The sequence below is a fragment of the Mchenga conophoros genome, linkage group LG6 (genome assembly GCF_057382185.1).
Source record: "Mchenga conophoros isolate Kocher_MC1m ecotype Shallow Benthic linkage group LG6, M_conophoros_male_GT1.1, whole genome shotgun sequence".
NCBI lineage: Eukaryota > Metazoa > Chordata > Actinopteri > Cichliformes > Cichlidae > Mchenga > Mchenga conophoros.
This window is the reverse complement of record NC_140531.1, coordinates 25261246-25281559: the sequence shown is the minus strand read 5'-3', so window position 1 is coordinate 25281559 and position 20314 is coordinate 25261246. Positions and strand designations below refer to the sequence as shown.

Sequence of the window (20314 nt, the reverse complement as noted above, 5' to 3'; positions counted from 1 at the left end):
TAGTTTGTTGCAGATCATGGCAGTATCCCTAAAAAGAAGTCAGATGGAGCGGGAAGAATACACTCGGGAAAGAAAACTTCCTGCTTTAGCTATGACCACAATGCTTAGTGTAAGATAGAAGTGCTTCTGATTTTTGTTTGCACAATGCACATGCATTTTTAACATTTTTGTCACTGCTGTTTTAGATATGCTCTCCAAAAAGGAAGAGTCTAATCACTGAGAGATGTTTGAAGGGTCTATCTGTCGATATTTGCAAGTATCCAACAATTTTAAGATTAATCATTTAATTAACAAACTAATAACATTTTAAAATGTTAGAAAAGTGTACAAGTGTGAAAAACTATAAAGCTGAAACCAAATAATGTTTTGCTTCAAAAAATGGCTCGAATGATTCATTGATTATTGAACTACTTGCTGACAACGAGTTAATCGTCTCGGTATTAGCTTGATTATAATCAGCATCATAATCATTTAGTTGACTGCTGGTGTTTTTCCCCATCTGGTTGGTACCAGATTTTAATACTTTAATGTCTTAAATGTGGATTTCATAACTAATGGGAATTAATGGGCAAAATAACTAAGAAATTTCTCTTTGAAAGGAACTGAAGCTTGTAGTTTCTTGTCAAAGTATCAATGAGTGGATATAGAAATACATTTGCTGGTTTACACAGATGACGTGCACAATGTGAATCAAACGATTTGCAAGACAGCGTGACAATGGTTGAGTCTAAAAAATGTATTTAGTTTTTGTTATATATAGGTTCAATTTTTATTTGATGTCACCAATTTAGCATTGTTAAATCGCTTGTTCTTAACACTGTAAACATTTGGGAAATGACAAAAGCAGTACCTGCTTTGAAAATAAAACGTTTGCCTGTCTTGCTTGATAAATTATTTCTGCTACCTCATGATTCAGATCCTCCTTTGTTGTATTTTTCAAGTTTTTGTTTTGCTGAATTGGCCTTCCCTTAAAAAAAAAAAAGTCTTAATACATCCTGTCAGCTGCAAGATGTTTCACATTTCCTGTCTTCTTTTGCTCTCGTCCATTTTTTTTTTTACTAGTTGTTGACATTCAAAATGAGTATTTATTTTTTTAAAAAGAACATCATGAAACGTTTTCAGCTCCAATATTTAACATGTTCTCTTTGTGTTACTTTAAATTAAATACAGATTTGAAGTGATCTGCAAATTATTACATTCTGTTTTTATTTGCGTTTTACACAGTGAACCAACTTTTTTTCTTTTGGATACTGGTTTGTATGTTTTGCGTGTGTGCTGCATATCCTCTCCTGCTTATTCTGGTTGTTTGCCGAAGCAGTGGATTAATTAGTTCTTGTTTACATGTAGCCCTCCCAAACTCATTCAATATGCATCCCAGCTAATTAACTGCTAGTGCTAAAAGAGGACATAATATTATCATATTAGTTTGTTGGCTAAGCACCAGTTTTTCTTGCGTGAGATATACTGTAACTACACGTGGATAAAGAAACAACAAGTAGGATTAGTTTATATTCAAAAAGGCAAGTGTTTTGTAGCGCATGCCATCAACACTCGCATGAGTCATCATCTCCACTGTTTCTTTAGGCTTTACTTATCCACCGCGCACACAAAACACATCGTTTACTGCTTCTGTCTCCTCTCCTCCTTCCTGCTCCCTCACTTCTCCTTAACCCTGAGTGAAAGGGACAAAAAGGAAGTCAAACGCTGGATGTGTGAATGCCAATAAACTGATGTCTTTCACTCTTCCTCCCTGCCCTTGCAATTCCCCGCTGAAGTCCCCCTTAGCTTGTATAATCGCACCTGTGTTACTTTTCCCACTTTGCCATCCACGCTTCTCAAGAGAGAGGAGCATTGAAAGAGTGAAGGCAGAGCGAGGGGTTTCTTTGCAGAAAGGCTGGTTTACAGAGCGAGCGAAAGAGAAAATAAAGAGACAGACCGGAGTGTGAGGTGTGTGTGTTTGATAGTACCCGTAGTCGCTTTTCCACCTCTCTTGTTCCCAGTGGAGGCCTGTCACCATGGACTCACTGGACTGTTTTATCACTCTCACATGGCCCTCCCCTTCCTATCCACCTCTGCTCCAGCTCTCTTTTCTCTTTTGTTTCTTTATCTCTCCCAGAGTCTTCTAAGATGTGTGTGCGTGTCTGCGCTGTATGTGTGGCGTTCATGTCTGAAAATAAGGAGGTGAACTCTTAAAAGCATAACAAAAAAAAAGTATGAGCTGGAGACAAAATAAGCATTGTTTTATGGGGAACATTTCATCTATGTGAGCCAACACTTTTCCGTTTAATTTGGTCATATTTTTGGATTCAAACCCGTTCTGCACAGCTGGATATGACCCAGCAGGCATTATCTGATAAAACTCTAATTTCTTCTCAGACCCTCAAGCACAAGTTTTCAAACTTGAAGATAAGACTTTGGGTGAAAAAAAGAAAATGCAGAAAGGGAGAAAGAAACTGAACCCGGTTTGGGGGTGTCGACACATGGTGATTGCAATCAGCTAATTAGCTTAGCTTGATTTTCATAACATCTGTGATGGCTTTTCTATCACAGCATCCTCACACAAAGAGAAGAAAAGGGTGTAATAAACATTAAAAAGTGTAGAGTTCAACTTTGAAGATGTACTTTAGATTTAATAACTGTTTTTGTCTTTGTTGTGTCTGCATGGGAATGCCACATTTGCATTGCTAACAGTTTTTTGGTCTTGATTATCATGATTTATTAACATGATAAATGAAAATCAACTGCATTCTCGCTGATGCATTCAGCTGACTTCAGTAGTTGGTGTGTAGCAGTGTTATTTGCACTACGAGTGGATTTGCATTCCTTTAATAAATAAGTGGTAAATATGTTCATTTCCTCTTTGTGACCTCTGTGTCTCTGCTGCTGCCCCAGGCCATGGTGGAGACCGTGAATAATTTGTTGCATCCACGAGCTGAGAAAGCGTGGCGAGAACTGCCCACCAGTGAGCAGCTTCATTCGGCTACCCTGCTCCTCGACACCGTGGAGACCGGGGCTTTTATGTTGGCTGACAACCTCCTGAAGACTGACACTGTGCAGGAGACTAATGACTACATCCGTGAGTACATTGTTAGGATCCTTCCTGTCCTCTAAACTCAGTTGGACCTTGTGAGCGCTGACGATTGAGATAGCCTGTAGTCAGACCTCCAACTCTTACACTGGGTCATAAGAGTTGAGGGAGCCAGTCAAGTCTTAGGTTTTGGTGCTTGGACAAGGTCAAAGCAGGATTTGACTGGAACAAAAGTATTTGCTCATCGTCTTTACCTAAATACAAAGTATTTAGAAGAAATAACTTGTTTTTTTTTTTTTTTTAGAAAGAAATTGTTAGATTTCACTGTTTTTTCTTCTTTTTTGTTTTTTCCTCTTGCAGAACTTATAATAACATGAAAGAGCTCAGTCTGCTGAAGATCTAAGAACATGATGTAATATCATAGTAAGAGGCAACATTGACAGCAGGCATTATCAAACCCAATGTCTGAGATCTATGTTTCATAATACAGATTAGAGGCAAAGCTTAGTATCTAGCTTCACATTATGTCAAAAGATGGCATCTTCCTTCACTTAATGAACGTATACTGTTCAGCTATGACATAAAAACCACATCCTTGTTTGCTCTTATACTGCCAAAACAGTTCGGCCCCTTTGGGGCATGGATACAGCTGGGATCTGCTGGGATGTTCGCAGCAGATCCGTTGGGCCCTGCGGATTGCTGTGATGCTGTTGTATTGTGATTTGGGATGTTTGACAATGACTGCGGCTCTGTTGCTGAGCAGTTTTTGTGATTTGTTGTGTTGCACTGTCCTTCTGTGTATCATGGAGTATCATGGCCACTGCAGAACATTTCCTTTGTAACAGTAGTTGTACGTATGAAAATAAAAAATCATAAAATCTAATTATCAGGGCCCAAGGTTCTTAGAGCAAAAATGCCTTGCTAATACCAGAGGAGAATAGCCAGAGTAGTATTTTAACAAGGTGGCAGATTATTCACTTCACCTGTCTGTTTGCATCCAGGTTTTGATGTTTTGGCTGACTGATGTTAACAAAATGTGTGTTATTTCTTAGAGTTTTGAGACAAAAGATTGCATGAATACTTGAACAAGTTAATGTTGATGTGAATTAATACAGTCAAAGGAAAAAAAATATTAATCTAATAACATTAGGTTTCTATTCTGTAAATATCCGATCACAGAAAACAAACAAAAAACACGTAATAAAAAAACATGGCAGGCTTTACAGTCAATAAATGTGCTAAACATAAACATATCACATAGTATATGAACTCTGAAGTACTGCTTTCTGAAGTGATAAAAAGGGTAAACAACAGAGCACACTTTCTTTTTCTAGGATAGTAGCCATTATGCTAAAAAAGTGCTTAAACAACACTGAATTTTGTGTCAGAATTTTGGGACACTGAGTGTTGAGGGACTCCTTGAAGACTCAAAATGGTATCACTGATATGTGACTATGTGACTGGACTAAGCATAACAACCTGTTACACTGATCCCACTGTTATAGTGCTTAATCCTCTTAATACTGTAAGTAGACTGTGTACACATATATTATTAATTCCAGCAAAGCAATTACAATTCTGTGCACAAAAGGGCACTACAATCTTATACCTGTTGGGCTGCTAAAGCTCCTAGTATGCATTTCCTTTGCAAGAGATTAAATATATTTTTGAATGTCTAAATATTTTGATACAGAGCATCATGTACAACAGAATGCATACAGCTTTGCATGCTAGCTTTAGGTCATGGTGAAGACATCAACGTGAAAATCTCATTGAAAAATATTGACTTCAATGCAGAGATGAATTGGTTTCCATATATTTTTCTTTGCTGAACTTGCAGACAGAATTGACAAAAACAGAACACAGATAGTTATTATAGCATTGTGTCCATCACTTTCCCCCTTTCTCTTCTCTTTTTCTCTCATATTCTTTTCTCTTATCTCATTATCAAACCTTGGAATAAGCGCGTTTTAATGGAGAGTAAAAAATTTTTTTGATTTTCATTTCTTTACATGGAGTATGTACTTAGAGGCATCGTTTCATCTTTGCTCAGATCAGCGAGTTGCAATCTGTTATGTTTCCCTTGGTTATCCTCTTGTTTACACTCCCCCGCCCCTCCACCCAATTTCATTTTTTTTAACATTTCCTCCGCACCATTCCCCCATTACCAACACTCACCAAATCTGTATGTTACTCAGTCAGAGATAAAAAGCCATGGAGGAGGAAGAAATAAAGATGATAACGAAATAAGAAGGAAGACTGGATGAGCGCGTGCTTGAGGGCGGCGGCGGTGGTGGAATGTCAAATGATGCTCTGAGGGGTCTTTTTGCTCACTTTCACATCAGTAGGCAATGAAATTACAGCTATTTCAGTCACAGATAATGATGATAAAATCACTGCATTTCCAATCAAAGACCGTTAAGATTCCTCAAAGTCACTCCTCACAACACGACTTTATGTTCTCGCTTAAGTTTAAGTACAACAGTCCATTTCAACAACTGACATCCTACACAGTTTCACCTTGCATAATTTCAAACTTGCATCTCCTCCAGTGTTTCCTTTCTCTCCTGATCACACTAAATAAATGTGATTACGTAAACAGTCGTGGAGATGTAGGCTACTGCCTCTCCGAGGAACTTAAAAAACAGGAAGTGATCTTTTTCCTGCAAAATTTCTGCTTTTTTTGTGTTGTTAATCTTCCCTCGCAGCTAATCCAGTGGGCAGATCCACCATGATTATCTCTCCCCTTTATTCATAACCAGCCTGTCATTTCTCTCGTTCTCTCCCTTCATCCTCACTGCTCTCTCTGAGTCTTTTCTCCTCCGCTCTCTCCCGTGCACTTTTTAAGCTCCCTCCTCCTTTTTTTTTCTTTTCTCAAGTCTTTGAGATGAGAGTGAGTGACAAGAATAAATTATTTGACGCATTTTAAAGGAGCCACAGCAGCTACTGTAAGTGATATTATTGTGTTAGATTGTGTGCGTGCGACTATGAGCCACTGTATTGAGCAGATGAATAAATAGTGTTATTATTAGAACCAAAACAGTGATTTGAAAGGATAACGCAGCGGTAACAGCGTGCGCGTGTGATAACGATAATGAACAAGTGTGTTTCTTAGGAGGAGGATTGTCTTGACAAGGATGCTTTAATTAGATTAGACTCAGCGTGTTTTGATACCCCGCTGATGTGTGTGGGTGTGGATGCGTGTGTACATGTGTATGCATGCGTGTGGGTGGGTCGACGTAGCTCATGTGGAAGTGGTGGTGGGGGTGGGGGGTGTCTCAGCCAATGTTCCTCTTTCTTTATGCATACCCACGTCTATGCTCATGTCCATCTTCCTCACTCATCCTCCATTTGCTCGTTTCTATACGTTAGTATCTCTTGTCTGTAAAGCCTTATCTATCATATGCCTGAGAGAGAACATAGTCTTCTTTCTATTTCTACTCCAGTCCTCTCCTTTAAGTGTATCTGCTTATCTCATCCATTCGGCTCCTCTGATTACCCTCTTTTTTACCTCTCTAAACCACTCCTCCACGACCTCTTCGTCTGTCTGCCTTTTCCACCTTTTATCCCACCCTGCCTCCCATTTTTACCTTCATCTCCATCAGAGATGTCCTTGTGTTGTTTATTTGATCAGAGAGGTAGGACTTTTTTTTTTCTTTTACCATGAAAGCATCAGTCTAAATCACCAATTTGCTCAGAAACACAAGATAGCAACACACCAAAGGTATAATTAGTTCTTAATTAGAAACTTTATCTAATACATTACACAGCTGTAATCAGGAATGTGCTAACGAACCTGGACGCTGAAATAATTCCTACAATACAGAGGAGGCCGGATAATCTACCTCAAAGTGCTGGAGCAGTTGCCTGGAGACATTGTTACCTATTTTAGCAGGGGAAAAAATGTACATTATTTCACTTTGATATGTTTAGGAGAAGCTTGAAACTGTTTCGGGACTCATGCCAGTGCTGTGCTGTGAAGCACTTAGTGAGAAAACATGGTTATTACAAGAGTCTGCAAAACAAATCTGATGTAATGCGCTATGCTATAACTTACCATTAGGGCGTGCGTGTTTTGTGTGCATGTGTGCTTGTGTGTACGTATTTCAGTGCTGGAAGTAGCCAGGCTGAGCACGGATGGGAACCTCGCAGACCTGACATTCCCTCAGTCGGAACAACACGGAAACTCCATCCAGCTGTCAGCCAGCACTCTGAAACAGCATGGCAGAAATGGTAGCAGAGAAATCGCATGTTTTCCTCCTTGCACTTACTCTCACTGTGATCTCTGTCTCTCTGTGCCTCTCAATCTTCTTTTCTCACCCACTTGAAGTGTCAAATTTCTGTCATCATTGCTTTACAACAATTATCGAGTGCACTATTCGTGTCCCTTTCGTACAGGTGAGATCAGGATGGTGTTTGTCATGTACAAGAACTTGGGCTCCTACCTCTCCACGGAGAACGCCAGCGTCAGACTGAGCAGCGATGCCATCTATCCTAATTACTCTGTTATCGTCAACTCCCCGGTCATCACCGCATCCATTAACAAGGACAGCAATAAGGTTTACCTGTCAGAGCCTGTGGTCTTCACTGTCAAACATCTACAGGTGAGTTAAAAAAAAAAGATTTCACAAAAGACCAAAAGCAGCTAGAAATTGAAGGTTTGTAGCCAGAAGTTTAAAATCTTAATTCCTCTGTTCCATAGAAATCCACTGTTGTGCCAAAAAGTGTTGCTTTATAGGAAACAATATGAGAAATGTAGTTTACGCCATCAAAGCTTCGCATGTATAGTGTTCTGGTGCTGTAAATTCTGACTGACCACAGCTGGAAACACTTACCGGAAAATTGACTACTTACTCCGATTTGAGTAATGTTTGCTTCAACCTACAGACTTAAGCAATTAAAAAAAAAGAAAAGATTTATTTCCAGTCAATTCTACTTTATTCATGTAATGCCAAATCATACGTCATTTAAAGGTCATTTTAAGGTCGAGACTGACAATATTTGCAGAGAGACCCTGCAGTTCTCCAATATGGGAGGAAAAAAAGAAATATTTTTAGCAGGAAGAAACCTGCGACAGAACCAGACTTAGGGTGGGCGGCTGTCTGCCTTTATCAGTTGGGGTAAGAGGAAAGTGAAGAGTGAAAAGATGAGCAATGAGGAACAACAGCCACTCAGCAAGTAGGTGAGGTCAACAACATACTTGCTGAAAGGTACAGGTAACAAGAGTATAAAATGGATATGTGCAGGTTAGGCTTTAAAAGAGGAATCAAAAATATTCCCTGGATGCTTTATCAGGACCACTTGTCTAGCTGCTCATTAACGCAAATATCTAATGAGCCGGTTACATGGTTTGATCAAGCCGGTCTGCTGCGGTTCAAACTGAACATCAGAATGGAGCAGAAGAAAAGTGACTTAGACGTTGAACGTGGCACGGCTGTTGGTGCCAGGCGGGCTTCTGAGAATTTCAGAAACTGCTGATCTACTGGGATTTCTCCACATAGCCATCACTAGAGTTCACAGACAAAGGTCCAAAAAGGAGAAAATATCCAGTAAGCAGCAATTCTCTGGGTGAAAATGTCCTGCTGCTACAGCAACAGAAGAACACCACACCTGTCAGCTGAGAACACAAAAACACAGGCTCAGGCAAAATTGGATAAGAGAACACTGTGAAAATATTGCCAAATGTCAATTTCTGCCAGTACATTTAGATAGTATGGGTTGGTGTAAGCAACATAAAATGCATCCTGCCTTGTATCAGCGGTTCAGGCTAGCGGTGATGTAATTGTGTGGGGGATCATTTCTTGCACACTTTAGCCCCCCTTAGCTCCAGTTGAGCATCATTTTAAATGCCACAGCCTAACTGAGTATTGTTGCTGACTACATCCATCCCTTCATGACCACAGTGTACTCATCTTCTGATCACTGCTTCCAGCAAGATAACACGCTTTGTTACAAAACTCAAATCACCTCAAACTAATTTCTTGAACACGACAATCCACAATCACCAGATTTTACTCCAGCGCCTTTCAGAGCTTTGAATAATGGATGTGCAGATGACAAATCCGCAGCGACTGGATGATGCTGTGATGTCAGCATGGACCAAAATCTCAGAGTAATGTACCAGCTCCTCGTTGAATCTGTAGACAAAACAAAGAGTTATGGCACTTATGAAGCCAAAAAGAGATCTAGTTCGGTACTTTAGTTTAGTTTAGTGCATAATTCCACAGAAAGTGAGGGAAGTCTAAAAAGAACTGAAGAAAACTTGTTGTTTTCAGACTTCCGTATTAAATCATTGCATATTGCATGTTCCTGGGTCTGTGACTCAGGGTTAGCTGATCCAGCCCTGACTATATGACTAAAATAGTTTGAATAAAGGCTAGTTTTATATTAACCTCTAGTTCACCTCTGCAGTATGCATTTGGGTCCAAACTTCCTGCATTTAATGACAGTATATAGTAGCAGTAATAGTAGTAGTAACCAGAGCAAAAGACATAAGGCATGAAACTGGGGCCTGATTCAGACAAAAACATGATGTATAGAAACCCTGGAAAGGCTCAAATATTAAAACGTTGTTTCTGTGTCATTGCGGGATGATGTTCAAACATCAAAATGTCTTGCAGCCATTTTTGATCACTTGTGTACTAACTTGGCTCGACTCGCGTTGACTTGCCCCAAATGACCAAATCATAACATTAGCAATTACTGCAGACTGAATTCCACATAACTTTATAAGAATTTCATAAGTATGAATTAGGGTGGTCAGTAACACGGTTTTATTTTGTGTTTCGCATCCAAAAAGCAAATACTTATCCAGTTGGTGATCCAGCTAGTTGGCAGTAAAAAACAAAAATCCTCACTGTTTCTCTTGCTCTTTTTGAAAGTAGCTTTACCAACCCAACGCACACAGCTTCATCAGTTTACACAACACAAACAGCTCCTACACTCCAGAATCTCACACAACAAGCATGGACGCAGCTCTGTCACCTCCTCTCATGCCTCTATGTTTATTTGTTGCTGCAATCTCACATTCAGTCCCTTCTGTTTGTTGTTTTGTTGCTGTGTGTATTTGACTCTGTCTCTGTGTTTCTTCCTCTACATCCTTTTTCCACCAATTCCTCCTACCAGTTTCTCACTTTTTTTGGCTCACCGACCACTCCATGCTTTCTGCCTCCCACCTACCCATGACCGAGTATCTATTCTGCATCCCCGTGTTCTCCCAACCCTCCTGCTTTTTTGTCTCTCAGTTCCTTCCTGTCTGTCTGGGTTTCTCTCAATCACACTCTGCCTCTCTTTCTCTCTCTCTCATCTTCCAGCATTCAGAAAAGAATTTCAATCCCAACTGTTCATTCTGGAGCTACTCCAAGCGCACCATGACGGGATTCTGGTCTACGCAGGACTGTCGTCTGCTGGCCACCAATCGTACACACACCAGCTGCTCCTGCACCCACCTTACCAGCTTTGCAGTGCTCATGGCCCACGTGGAGGTCAAGGTAGGCATTTTTCTCTGCTTGTGCATGCCAGAAGGGGGTGGGCAATATCTATGGGTCAGTTATTTATTATTTGATTAGCAGTGGTTGGTCAACATATTCTGAAAATAGAAGGAGAGGAAGAAAAGAAGAGAGAAAGACCACAACATCTGAAAAGTAAATTATGAATCTTTGGAGTCTGAATATCCACGTTGGCAGGGAAAATCTTTACAATTGATTTGTCAAGCTGCATGATGACATTGATTTGAGGGGGAAAATGTACTTCAAACATCTCAGAGTTCTGGATTACTAAAGCAGATACAAAAATAAGCTTCAGGTCTTATTTTCATTCTAAAAGTGATGCTTGACTGATCAGACAGTGAAAACATGTTTTTGTTTGTTTGTTTTTTTAGATATCCATGAGCCTTAGTGGGTGGTTAATAAAAGCATTATTCTCCCGCCATGTGTGGGATAAGTACTTTTTGTCTCTCTCTCTCTTTTGTTATGTTAAGACCAAGTTTCTTTACACAAATCAGCCCTTGTAACTCTGGATATTGCGCGACACCTATTCCCTCCCCGTGGGCTAGGATGTGTGTTACTTCCAAAGGGGTCATGGTCAGAGCCAGCTCGGCTGCTCTGTGTGAACGCAGTGTGAGGGTCTGAGCAGTAGATCCATCACAACAGTGCTAGGTTGAACATTGCTCTACCTGCCAGCTTGCAGGACACTGATGGATAGAGCCAGCACACCTGTGCAACACAGCGTAACGCTGTGGCCCTGAACGCTCAACGACACACAGATTTAACTGTCTGCTCCTACAGTTTGTTTCACCTTACAACAGTATGACTCATGTATGATGTTAGCATACCAAGGCTATGCATAGCTATAGTAGCTGTAAATTACATTGTTATTATTGAATTACCAACTTAAACTTGTCTCTCTGTTTGCACATTTCACAGAAAACAGGCAGCATGCACGACGTGCTCCTGGATGTCATCACGTGGGTGGGCATCCTGTTGTCACTGGTTTGCCTGCTTATCTGCATCTTCACCTTCTGCTTCTTCAGAGGGCTTCAGAGCGATCGCAACACCATTCACAAGAACCTCTGCATCAGCCTCTTCATCGCTGAGTCTCTGTTTCTGTATGGGATCAACAAGGCCGACCAGCCGGTGAGGGTCCAGTTCCCCTGTGTGAGCTTATGCGAGTGTGTGCAGTATACGCGGCGTATGGAAGAACATTACTTTGACCATAAATTCAGACAAGTCCACGGCACATGTTGGCATAACTATCCACTGACCAATACCACAAATCATCAGACTGTTTATTAACTTTGTGTCAGTGGTTTACCACACTTGTGCTACTACTGAATAAAACAGGAGATGTTGTACAGTAACAGTGATCTTTGGAATAAATCAAAGCCGTCGTTTCTCATAGTGATTGTGAAACAAAACAATATTCTTACTATTCTATGCAATAGAATTTGCAAAATTAAATGTATTTATTTTTTCTTCAACATGTTAAGTAATCCCATCATCAAAATCATGTACGTACTTGTGCGTATGTAAAAAGAACCTAATTTGCCTGCTTTGCAATCCATTCATAGTCAGCCATGATTTACAATGCAAAGAGCGCCCACAAAGATCTGCCATATAATGCGTTAAACCTTATGCAGCTCATATGAGGCCGATTTGTGAATATGAGTTCAGACTGCTTTCGATTAACACCTCAGTGCGGTTGGATTTCAGCTGTGACCTCAGTCTGTATACATCAGTACCCAACAGTAGAGTTACCTTGTACAAAAGCAAGGTAAAATAAAGACCATTAAAGATGGCTATTTTGAAAAAATTACTCTTGACACTGAAAGTTCTGGTCAAGTGGTGTTATGTATTTTCTTTATTTTCCCTCCTTATAAGTAGGCAATTCGTATTTGTCAAATACCCCTGAGACTGAGTGAAGCAGAATTTATGTACAATATAAGATAGAATATATTATAATTTTAGTTATTACTAATTATCTCATTATTATAGATGTGTTTAGTAAGATTAAACCTAAGCATTACTGACTAGTTAGCAGTTATCTGCTCTCGACCAGGCTCAGAGACAGACTAGTCCAAGTGAAACATCTAGAGCAAAGCTGGGAATTATTTTAAACAGATTCCTGCGATCCAGGTAAACATTTATATAGAAGTTTTTCATGAAGTCACATCTTTGTGGGCAAAAGTGCTAACTTATTGAATATGCTCTATATACTATTTTAAGAATGGTTCTACTCTCCACAGGCGTAATGGTAGCTCTAGCCTAATTGGTCGCAGTGGTACGTTTGTCAAATGTAGTGTCATTTGCAACATCATTGTGTTTTTCTGCATGTGGAATAGAAATGTGCGTTTTCAGAACAACAAATGCATCATTAACTGCACAAGTCCTTGTGACACTCAGAACAAATAGCCCTTCCCTCGAGAGCGTGGAGGCTTTTTAAAATCATGAGACACAATTTGCGAAGCATTTTCTTTGCGTATCACTTAAGCAACCAATCAAACTCTATCCCTGAAGGAATTCAGTGCAGTGCAGTTTTTTGGCTCAACAGTGGGGGATCCACATGGTGTGCATTCCAGTCATAGCCCAAGATGTATAATCCATATGGTCCGCATTCAGTACGCCAGTCATGGATTAGAACTTTAAACCTCACTTGGGTACAAGCGTTTTGCACACAAATCTTATGGGACAGATTCTGAGAGGAGATTCTCGCCTTTATTATCTCTGCACAAGGACACCTAAATAATAATCAACACACAGGAAAGGACGAGCTTTTTCACCACTTCTCTCTGTAAGTTAAGGCTCAAGGCTGTATCCTTTACCTCCCCCATAGTATACAAGAAGCCTCAGAACACCTTGAAGCATTTGCATCCTGCTGAGCTTTCAGTGAGAAAACCTTCTCACTGTAAATGAAGAGACAAAGCAAATTGGATGGAGAGCGCGTTTTGATCGTGGCGCTTGTGCGTTTCTCTTTGTCTGTGTGTTTGCGTGGAAGGGATCATGTTGTTTTGTTTTTGTGGGGTTTTTTTTTGCATGTATGTGTGCTGCTGTATTTGCGTGTTGTTCTCCCGTTAATTACCGGTGACTATTCGTGACCTCCATTAACATCTTCAGCATCACTTAGCTCGAAGCCGGTTAATCCAGTAATTCCAGCAGGAAAACTAAATGACTTTGCATAAGCAGCCACTTTTTTTTTCTACCTGTGTGTGCATGCATGTGTGCGCCTTTGCCTGTGAAAGCTACACTCTGCGATCATCAGAAATGGAAATGAGTGACTCCCTCACCCCCTAAACTCATTGTCTCTCAGACATTAGGTAATTGTCTCTCGTTGCAAACTCCTCTATTATAAAAGTCTGTCTGTTAGCGCTTCCACTGAGTGATTTAGGAGTGACTCTTTAGATTAGAACATTGGCATGATTGACCAAGTTTCAGCGCTCATTCGTTTTGCACCTTTCTTTTTCTTAATCAACACTCTTTCTTTGCCATCGAATTGCCAAAATTATTAATGTCTTTTTAGGTTTGATCCCTGGCTTTTGTTTTTTTATTCACATTCTTTGCACCTCTGTGTTTTTTCTTCTCTTCTTTGGAATGAGCAGTCTCTCGCAGGGTTTTCATCTATCACTCTAAGACTTACATGTCTTTCGTCCGTCACTGTTCACTGGCACGTCATTTAAAATAGATTTACTCACTTTCAGTGTATAAAACGCAGGGTTAGTTCTGGTAGGTGCAAAACGTTCTAATTTGTGTTTTGTGTTTGATAATTGCAATTCTCTAGGAAGTATGTTAACAAGCACAGTGTTTATCGTATGTAAAACATTTAGTTCTGCATTGGTAAAAGCGTAAAAAAGCTGTATGTTTTCACAGCTTTTTTTTCTTTTTCAAGCTCCGAAATCTGTCAACTTTTATGTGATTTTTCATTTGTCTCTTTCAAACCAAGATGCTGAGTCATTTTTGCAGCAGTTCCACTTATTTTGTTAATCTTTGGCATTGACAAAAATCATACTGTATTTTCAACAGCGCTGGCAAGTAATTCGCCCTCCTCAACAACTCATTGTCAGCCCCCTTTGAAAGTGCTTCGCTACATCTCTTTGAAATGTGGTCAATCAGCACGGGCTGCGGCGCTAACATGTCACTTATATTTTCTCATTTATCTTCCTGGACGACTTGTAGATTGTAGACTGTGAGTGAAGTGCGAGGCGGGGTCTCCAATAATATTGCTATTTTGAAGTGATTTTTTACTTTTTTTGTCATTCTGCCACCTGAAATTTCTGTCATAGTACACTATGATTGTGACTTCTATTTCACGTTGCCTTATTCTATCCCCTGCCTTACCTGTTCAAGCAGTGGCTGTCCAATATTTAATCACTTACGTTTTCTTCCTTAACTGAATATGATACATTATTGCTTTCTAAATCTGACTCATACCCTTACTGCCTGTACTGTTTGCATCTTTATTTTTCTGCCTCATCAGTGCAAGTGTCCAGCACAATAAATATTTCCTGAGTTTAATGTTACTGTATTTTTAAACCCTCTCAATCCTTTATTTGCCTCACCAGATTGTCTGCGCAGTCTTTGCGGCCCTGCTCCATTTCTTCTTCTTGGCAGCGTTCACCTGGATGTTCCTGGAAGGGGTACAGCTCTACATCATGCTGGTAGAGGTGTTTGAGAGCGAACACTCCAGGACTAAGTACTTCTACCTGGCAGGATATGGAGTACCTGCTGTCATAGTGGCCGTCTCCGCTGCTGTGGACTATAGGAGCTACGGCACCGACCGAGTGTAAGGATGCTGCTGAAGAATGCGTGAAGGAAGGATGGATGACGGGGCAAGGGAGGGAAAGGGAGGGAGGCTGGAGTGCCTGCTGTCATTTTGGCTGCGTTTGCCACAGTGGACTCAACAAGCTGTGGCACTTCTGAAGAGTCAATACAGAGAGAACGAGTGGAGAGAGAGAGGCAAAGAAGGATGGAGAGTGGTAGAGAAGTATTGGGGACACGCAGGGGGAGGATGCACCACAGAGTGCCTGCATGAGCATGGCAGCAACAATGTGTGAATATGGAAGGATTTAACAGGCGGGGCAGAAGGAGGGGGTGTGCAGTGGAGTATGCCGAGGGAGAAAAAAAACTGCTTTAAGTGTGAGAATGGAGGGATGGGATAGGAAAAGATGGATTTGTGTGTCAGGATGTTCACACATCCACACTGGCTTACGCTTGCGCATTAAAATAAAACCAGCTTCTCTGGAGAAGAGTAGTGGAAGATAAGCACATACATTAAAAGCACATACATTAAAAGCACAAGGTAACGTATTTGTGCATGCTTGACTTGTATAACCCTAGAAAAAGGATGAATCCAAGAAAGGACAGGCAGCATCTCATTACAGGCTTAATACACAAACTACAGATTCAAAGAGAGTGAACGTAAGAGTTTCACCTGCACACTTCATTCATGCTTTGACTCTGAAAAGAGGCCAACATTCTAATTATTAAGTACATATGCATATGAAATGTATATTGCATATATAATATATATAAGGCACAGTCATGTTCATAACCTGTTCTCCATTCAAATCATAAGACTAAACACTAACAATGTGGACTTTGCACTGAAAGGCTACAGCTTTAGAGGTGTTTCATCCCTCAGCTGCTTATAAATGAGTCGCTCCGTGTTGAGGGTGAAAAATGACGTGTGGTTATAGATATAAATGATTCACCTTCTAAAATGCTCCCAGTCGCTGGTCATTTGGGGACCTTTTGTCGTTCTGACATTGCAGCTTTCCACAAGCTACACTCTACTCGACCAGCTCTGAAAGACGAGGGAAGGGTTGAATTTAGCAGTGTTTAACCATCAAGCCACACCAGTCCTCATGCCACTTAGATCAATATTTCATTGCCTGATGATCATTAAAACATGAGAGTCTCAGTGCCAAGCTTTGGGTGAATAATCACAAACAGAGTGTCGTAAAGGACCTGAGACAACTGCTGTGACTTTAAATGCAAAATGATGTGAAATATTTTGGGACAATGAAGCAGAGCTTATATGTAAAAGGTGCACATAACCAAAAATAAATGCATGAATATAATATTTTCTTTTGTAATGTTGCATCCAGGCCATTAATGCTCTTGCTCGTCATGTCCTCGTGCCCCATGGGCCTTGTGGATCTGAAAAGTAAATGAAATTGGAAATTTTTAAAAAGCAGAAACGAACTTACACGATCCATTTATCAGCCCAGGCTTGAAAATGACACTGTGTATCATTTTTGACATAACACATTGAGACAAAACCTTTGAAAATATCATCTGCCATTCCTGCTGTGTCACCTTGTCACATAACACAGACTGTTCTTCTTCACAGTAGCCAGTGGCACTGAGTCTCATTCATGTACCGTAATGAAGGTGGCTACGAGTTAGCAAAGGAGCCCTAATGGAGGATACTGTGACACAGTCAGGGACCCATAATGGAGGGTTCTCTAATGTGGTGGAAATTGAAAGATTAATAATTCAAAAGCAGCTGGTCATGAATCAGTTGGCCATTTTGCTCCAGCCGTTTTTCTTTTTCGGCAACTAGTTGGGTCTGACCTCAGTGGAGGGCACTCTTTTTTTTCTTCTTCTCCTTCCCCTGCTTGCTGCAGTTGATGAGTCAAGGTGTTTTGGGGTTATATAATTTTGCATACAGCAGTATATCTTTTACAACCAATCCTAACCTTGTGGTCCAAAATGATTGTATGTGTGTGTGTGTGTTTGTGGTTATATGTTCATGCGTGTCTTCTGAAAGTGTGCTTGTGTGCATATACACACTGAATGTGCATGCACTTGTGTCCCTCCTTTCTCCTTTAACCTCAACACAGCCATCCGCAGACTCCATAAATAGCCTCGTATGAGGTCTGCATCCATAACTCAGTATTCAAATGAACACAGTCATGTCATATTTTTGCGACTGCAGGATGTGGCCATGTCATATATCTGTGCCCTTAGGGAGAAGTAAAGCTTTATTTATCACAGGTGCTTATCCCTCGCTGTCTCCCCCCTCTGTGTGTGATGTATGTTCGAGGTGTGTGTATAGGCTATTTTCCTCCATCTTGCAACACCTTTCTTCCTGTTCTTCATCTCTTTCACTTTTTACATCCACCCCAGTTCTGTTTTGTCCTCGCTCTGTCGTGATGCATTTGATATACTGCGTGTCATAATGTGCTCCTTTTTTTTCCTCCAGCTTGCGTCCTGTCAGTGATTATATGTGTGAAACCGTGATGCATGTCCTATCCTCTGATTGCTACCCTACATCCATCTAAAGAACATGTTTTTTTAACCCCTTTATTCTTCCCAGCGTCCCTCGTGCGTGACGTCTCTCTCTGTCTCCGTCTCTCCCTGTCTCTAGGTGCTGGCTGCGATTGGATACTTACTTTATCTGGAGCTTCATAGGCCCTGCTACACTCATCATTATGGTGAGATGGACACACGTGGATACTCACACACCCTTGACTTAGCACTTCATCTATGAGTAGGTAGATCTATAGATGTTCGTGCAGCAGTGATGGCTCACATTAAGGTATTTGTTAATCTCCTACAAGGCTTGCCTGAGCTCCTCAGAAGTGCAAGTAAAAGTGGAAGCAACTCTATATGTCAACTTAATAACTCCCATTCATGGATTAACTCTCAGGCGGGCACGTACTCCTGCAACCTGGAAATCTTCGAAGGGGATATGGAGAGCAAGCCGCCGTGCGTCACACAGATTATGATAAAAACTCAGCAAGGTTATGTTGCTATTAGGCACTCATTTGTGTGCTGTTTTTCCTCCTGATCTAGCTGTTTTATTGCTTTGCCACCAAATTGAACATTAAACTGGAGAACAGAGTCTCCCGGGAAGTTTGCCAATGATTGATGTTTCATCAGTCATCAAAATGTTCAGAGAAGCAGGAACAGGCATCCTATCTCGAACAAGTAAACTACAACAGGAATAGAGTTTGATGATCAAGCAGACACACATACAAAGACATTTAAAGCAATGAGACGTATTCCCAGTAGCCTGTGAACCAATCCACTGTACTCATTTTTGAAATGTCAGGCAGGCTATCACAGATCTTGCAGGATGTACATGTGGGGAGCAGTTCAGGTGGGACTGCACTGTTATGACACCACACCTAGTGGTAATGTATACAGCCTCTGAGACCCAGTGTATCGCTTCAGACAGTCATTATTAAACCACCCTCTTTATGCATTAGTACTCCAATAGAACAGAACACATCTATGAGAATTGGGTTACCATTGTTACAATGATCCCGAACTGCTGAAATTTTCCCTGATGTTCAAGCTGCTGTATTTTGAGAACATAAAGGCTTGTTGATTGAGGGCCTGATAGGGTGTCCCTAAGCCAATTACTGTTGAAGAGGCAAATAAAGAATCACTCTTTGTGTGAGTGCTGTGGTGACATTGTGTCTTTAATTAGGCTACTTGCTGCAGAAAATTACCTTGTGTGATTTTATGTCTGTGTGTTTCAGCTGAATGTAATCTTCCTCGGCATCGCTCTTTATAAGATGTTCCATCATACGGCCATTCTCAAACCAGACTCTGGGTGTCTGGACAACATCAAGTAAGTTCTTCAATCCTGCTACTACACTTGTGCATCTGATTTGTGATTATGCATGCTTGTGTGAATAAAGCAGAAGGAATAGTTTGACATTTGGGAACTGTGCTTTTTTTTTTTTTTTTTGCAAAAGGGAGGACTAATAGAAGACAGATGTCTGTACAGTACAATCTATAAGCATTATTGTGAAAAAGACACAACAGTATTGTGAAACTGCCCTTTTTTCTTTATATTTTAAGAATCCAAACTTTCTCGGCATTTTTAAGGGGTCTTGAGCAATAGTTCTCCAAGCTTTCCAAAGGTCTTCCAATGCTTTTGCACTCATTTTTAATCCAGTCCTTGTACCTGACCATTTTCAGTTAAATGTTTAGTTTTTTTTTAACATTGACTTATGAGTCATTTGAGCATAAACAGACTAATTCAAGGAATGAACTGGCATTCTCAAGATGATTCCCAAAGACTTCCAATGGTGTGCAGTGCGTCATGAAACAGGAAACTGGACAAGGGCAGAACAAAAGAAGTAGCAGGCCTAGAAAAACTATCTACAGCAAATAAATAGTAAAGTCAAGTCAAAAATACACCTGGCTGTTCATTTGATCCGTCGTTTATTATTTAAAGCTTTATCAGAAATGGTTTCGGTGCAAGGATAGTTTTCAAGAAGCAAGTCATAAGGAAAGGAAACAGAGAAAATCAGTGGCAACAGGTCTTAAGGTGTGGTGAATCAAAATTACACATTTTTTGTTCTAATCTTTATCAATATTTTCTGAGGATGTTCGCAGAAAAGTACAACAGTGTTTCTACAGTATGACCTGATTTTGATCCACCATCTGGAAAACTCCTGTTAGGAAACAGCTTCAGTTTACACCATGACAATGATCCCAAAGATACTGGCAGTGCATTAAAAGTATACCTGGATAGAGAAAAACATAATGAATGCTGTCAGTGATGGATTGGCCTCCCCAGAGCCCGGACCGCAACGTTATTGAAGCCGTGTGTGATCATCTTGACAGAGAACAGAAAAGAGCCAAAATCCAAAGAGCCTTCAATGTCATTCAAGAAGTCTGGAGAACTATTCCTGAAGACTAATTAAAGAATTAAAACTTGCATAAGAGAGTTCAGGCTATGTTAGAGAATAAAGGTCGGCGTAATGGATATTCACTTCACTTTGTACAAACGTCGTTTTCGCCTTTTATACTGTATGTGTGTTTGCACACGTTT

General features: G+C 40.5%; 1 protein-coding gene across 1 annotated transcript in view; it reads left to right on the top strand.

The window, feature by feature from the left end:
- Positions 1–20314, top strand: part of adgrl3.1 (adhesion G protein-coupled receptor L3.1) — an 87046-nt gene that overhangs the window by 51831 nt on the left and 14901 nt on the right. The window contains exons 10-17 of the mRNA XM_085277009.1: positions 2893–3076; positions 7139–7261; positions 7427–7632; positions 10342–10518; positions 11452–11661; positions 15081–15301; positions 17891–17957; positions 19011–19102. Of these exons, the coding sequence (XP_085133135.1) occupies positions 2893–3076; positions 7139–7261; positions 7427–7632; positions 10342–10518; positions 11452–11661; positions 15081–15301; positions 17891–17957; positions 19011–19102 (1280 nt within the window). The remainder of the gene's footprint in view (positions 1–2892; positions 3077–7138; positions 7262–7426; positions 7633–10341; positions 10519–11451; positions 11662–15080; positions 15302–17890; positions 17958–19010; positions 19103–20314) is intronic.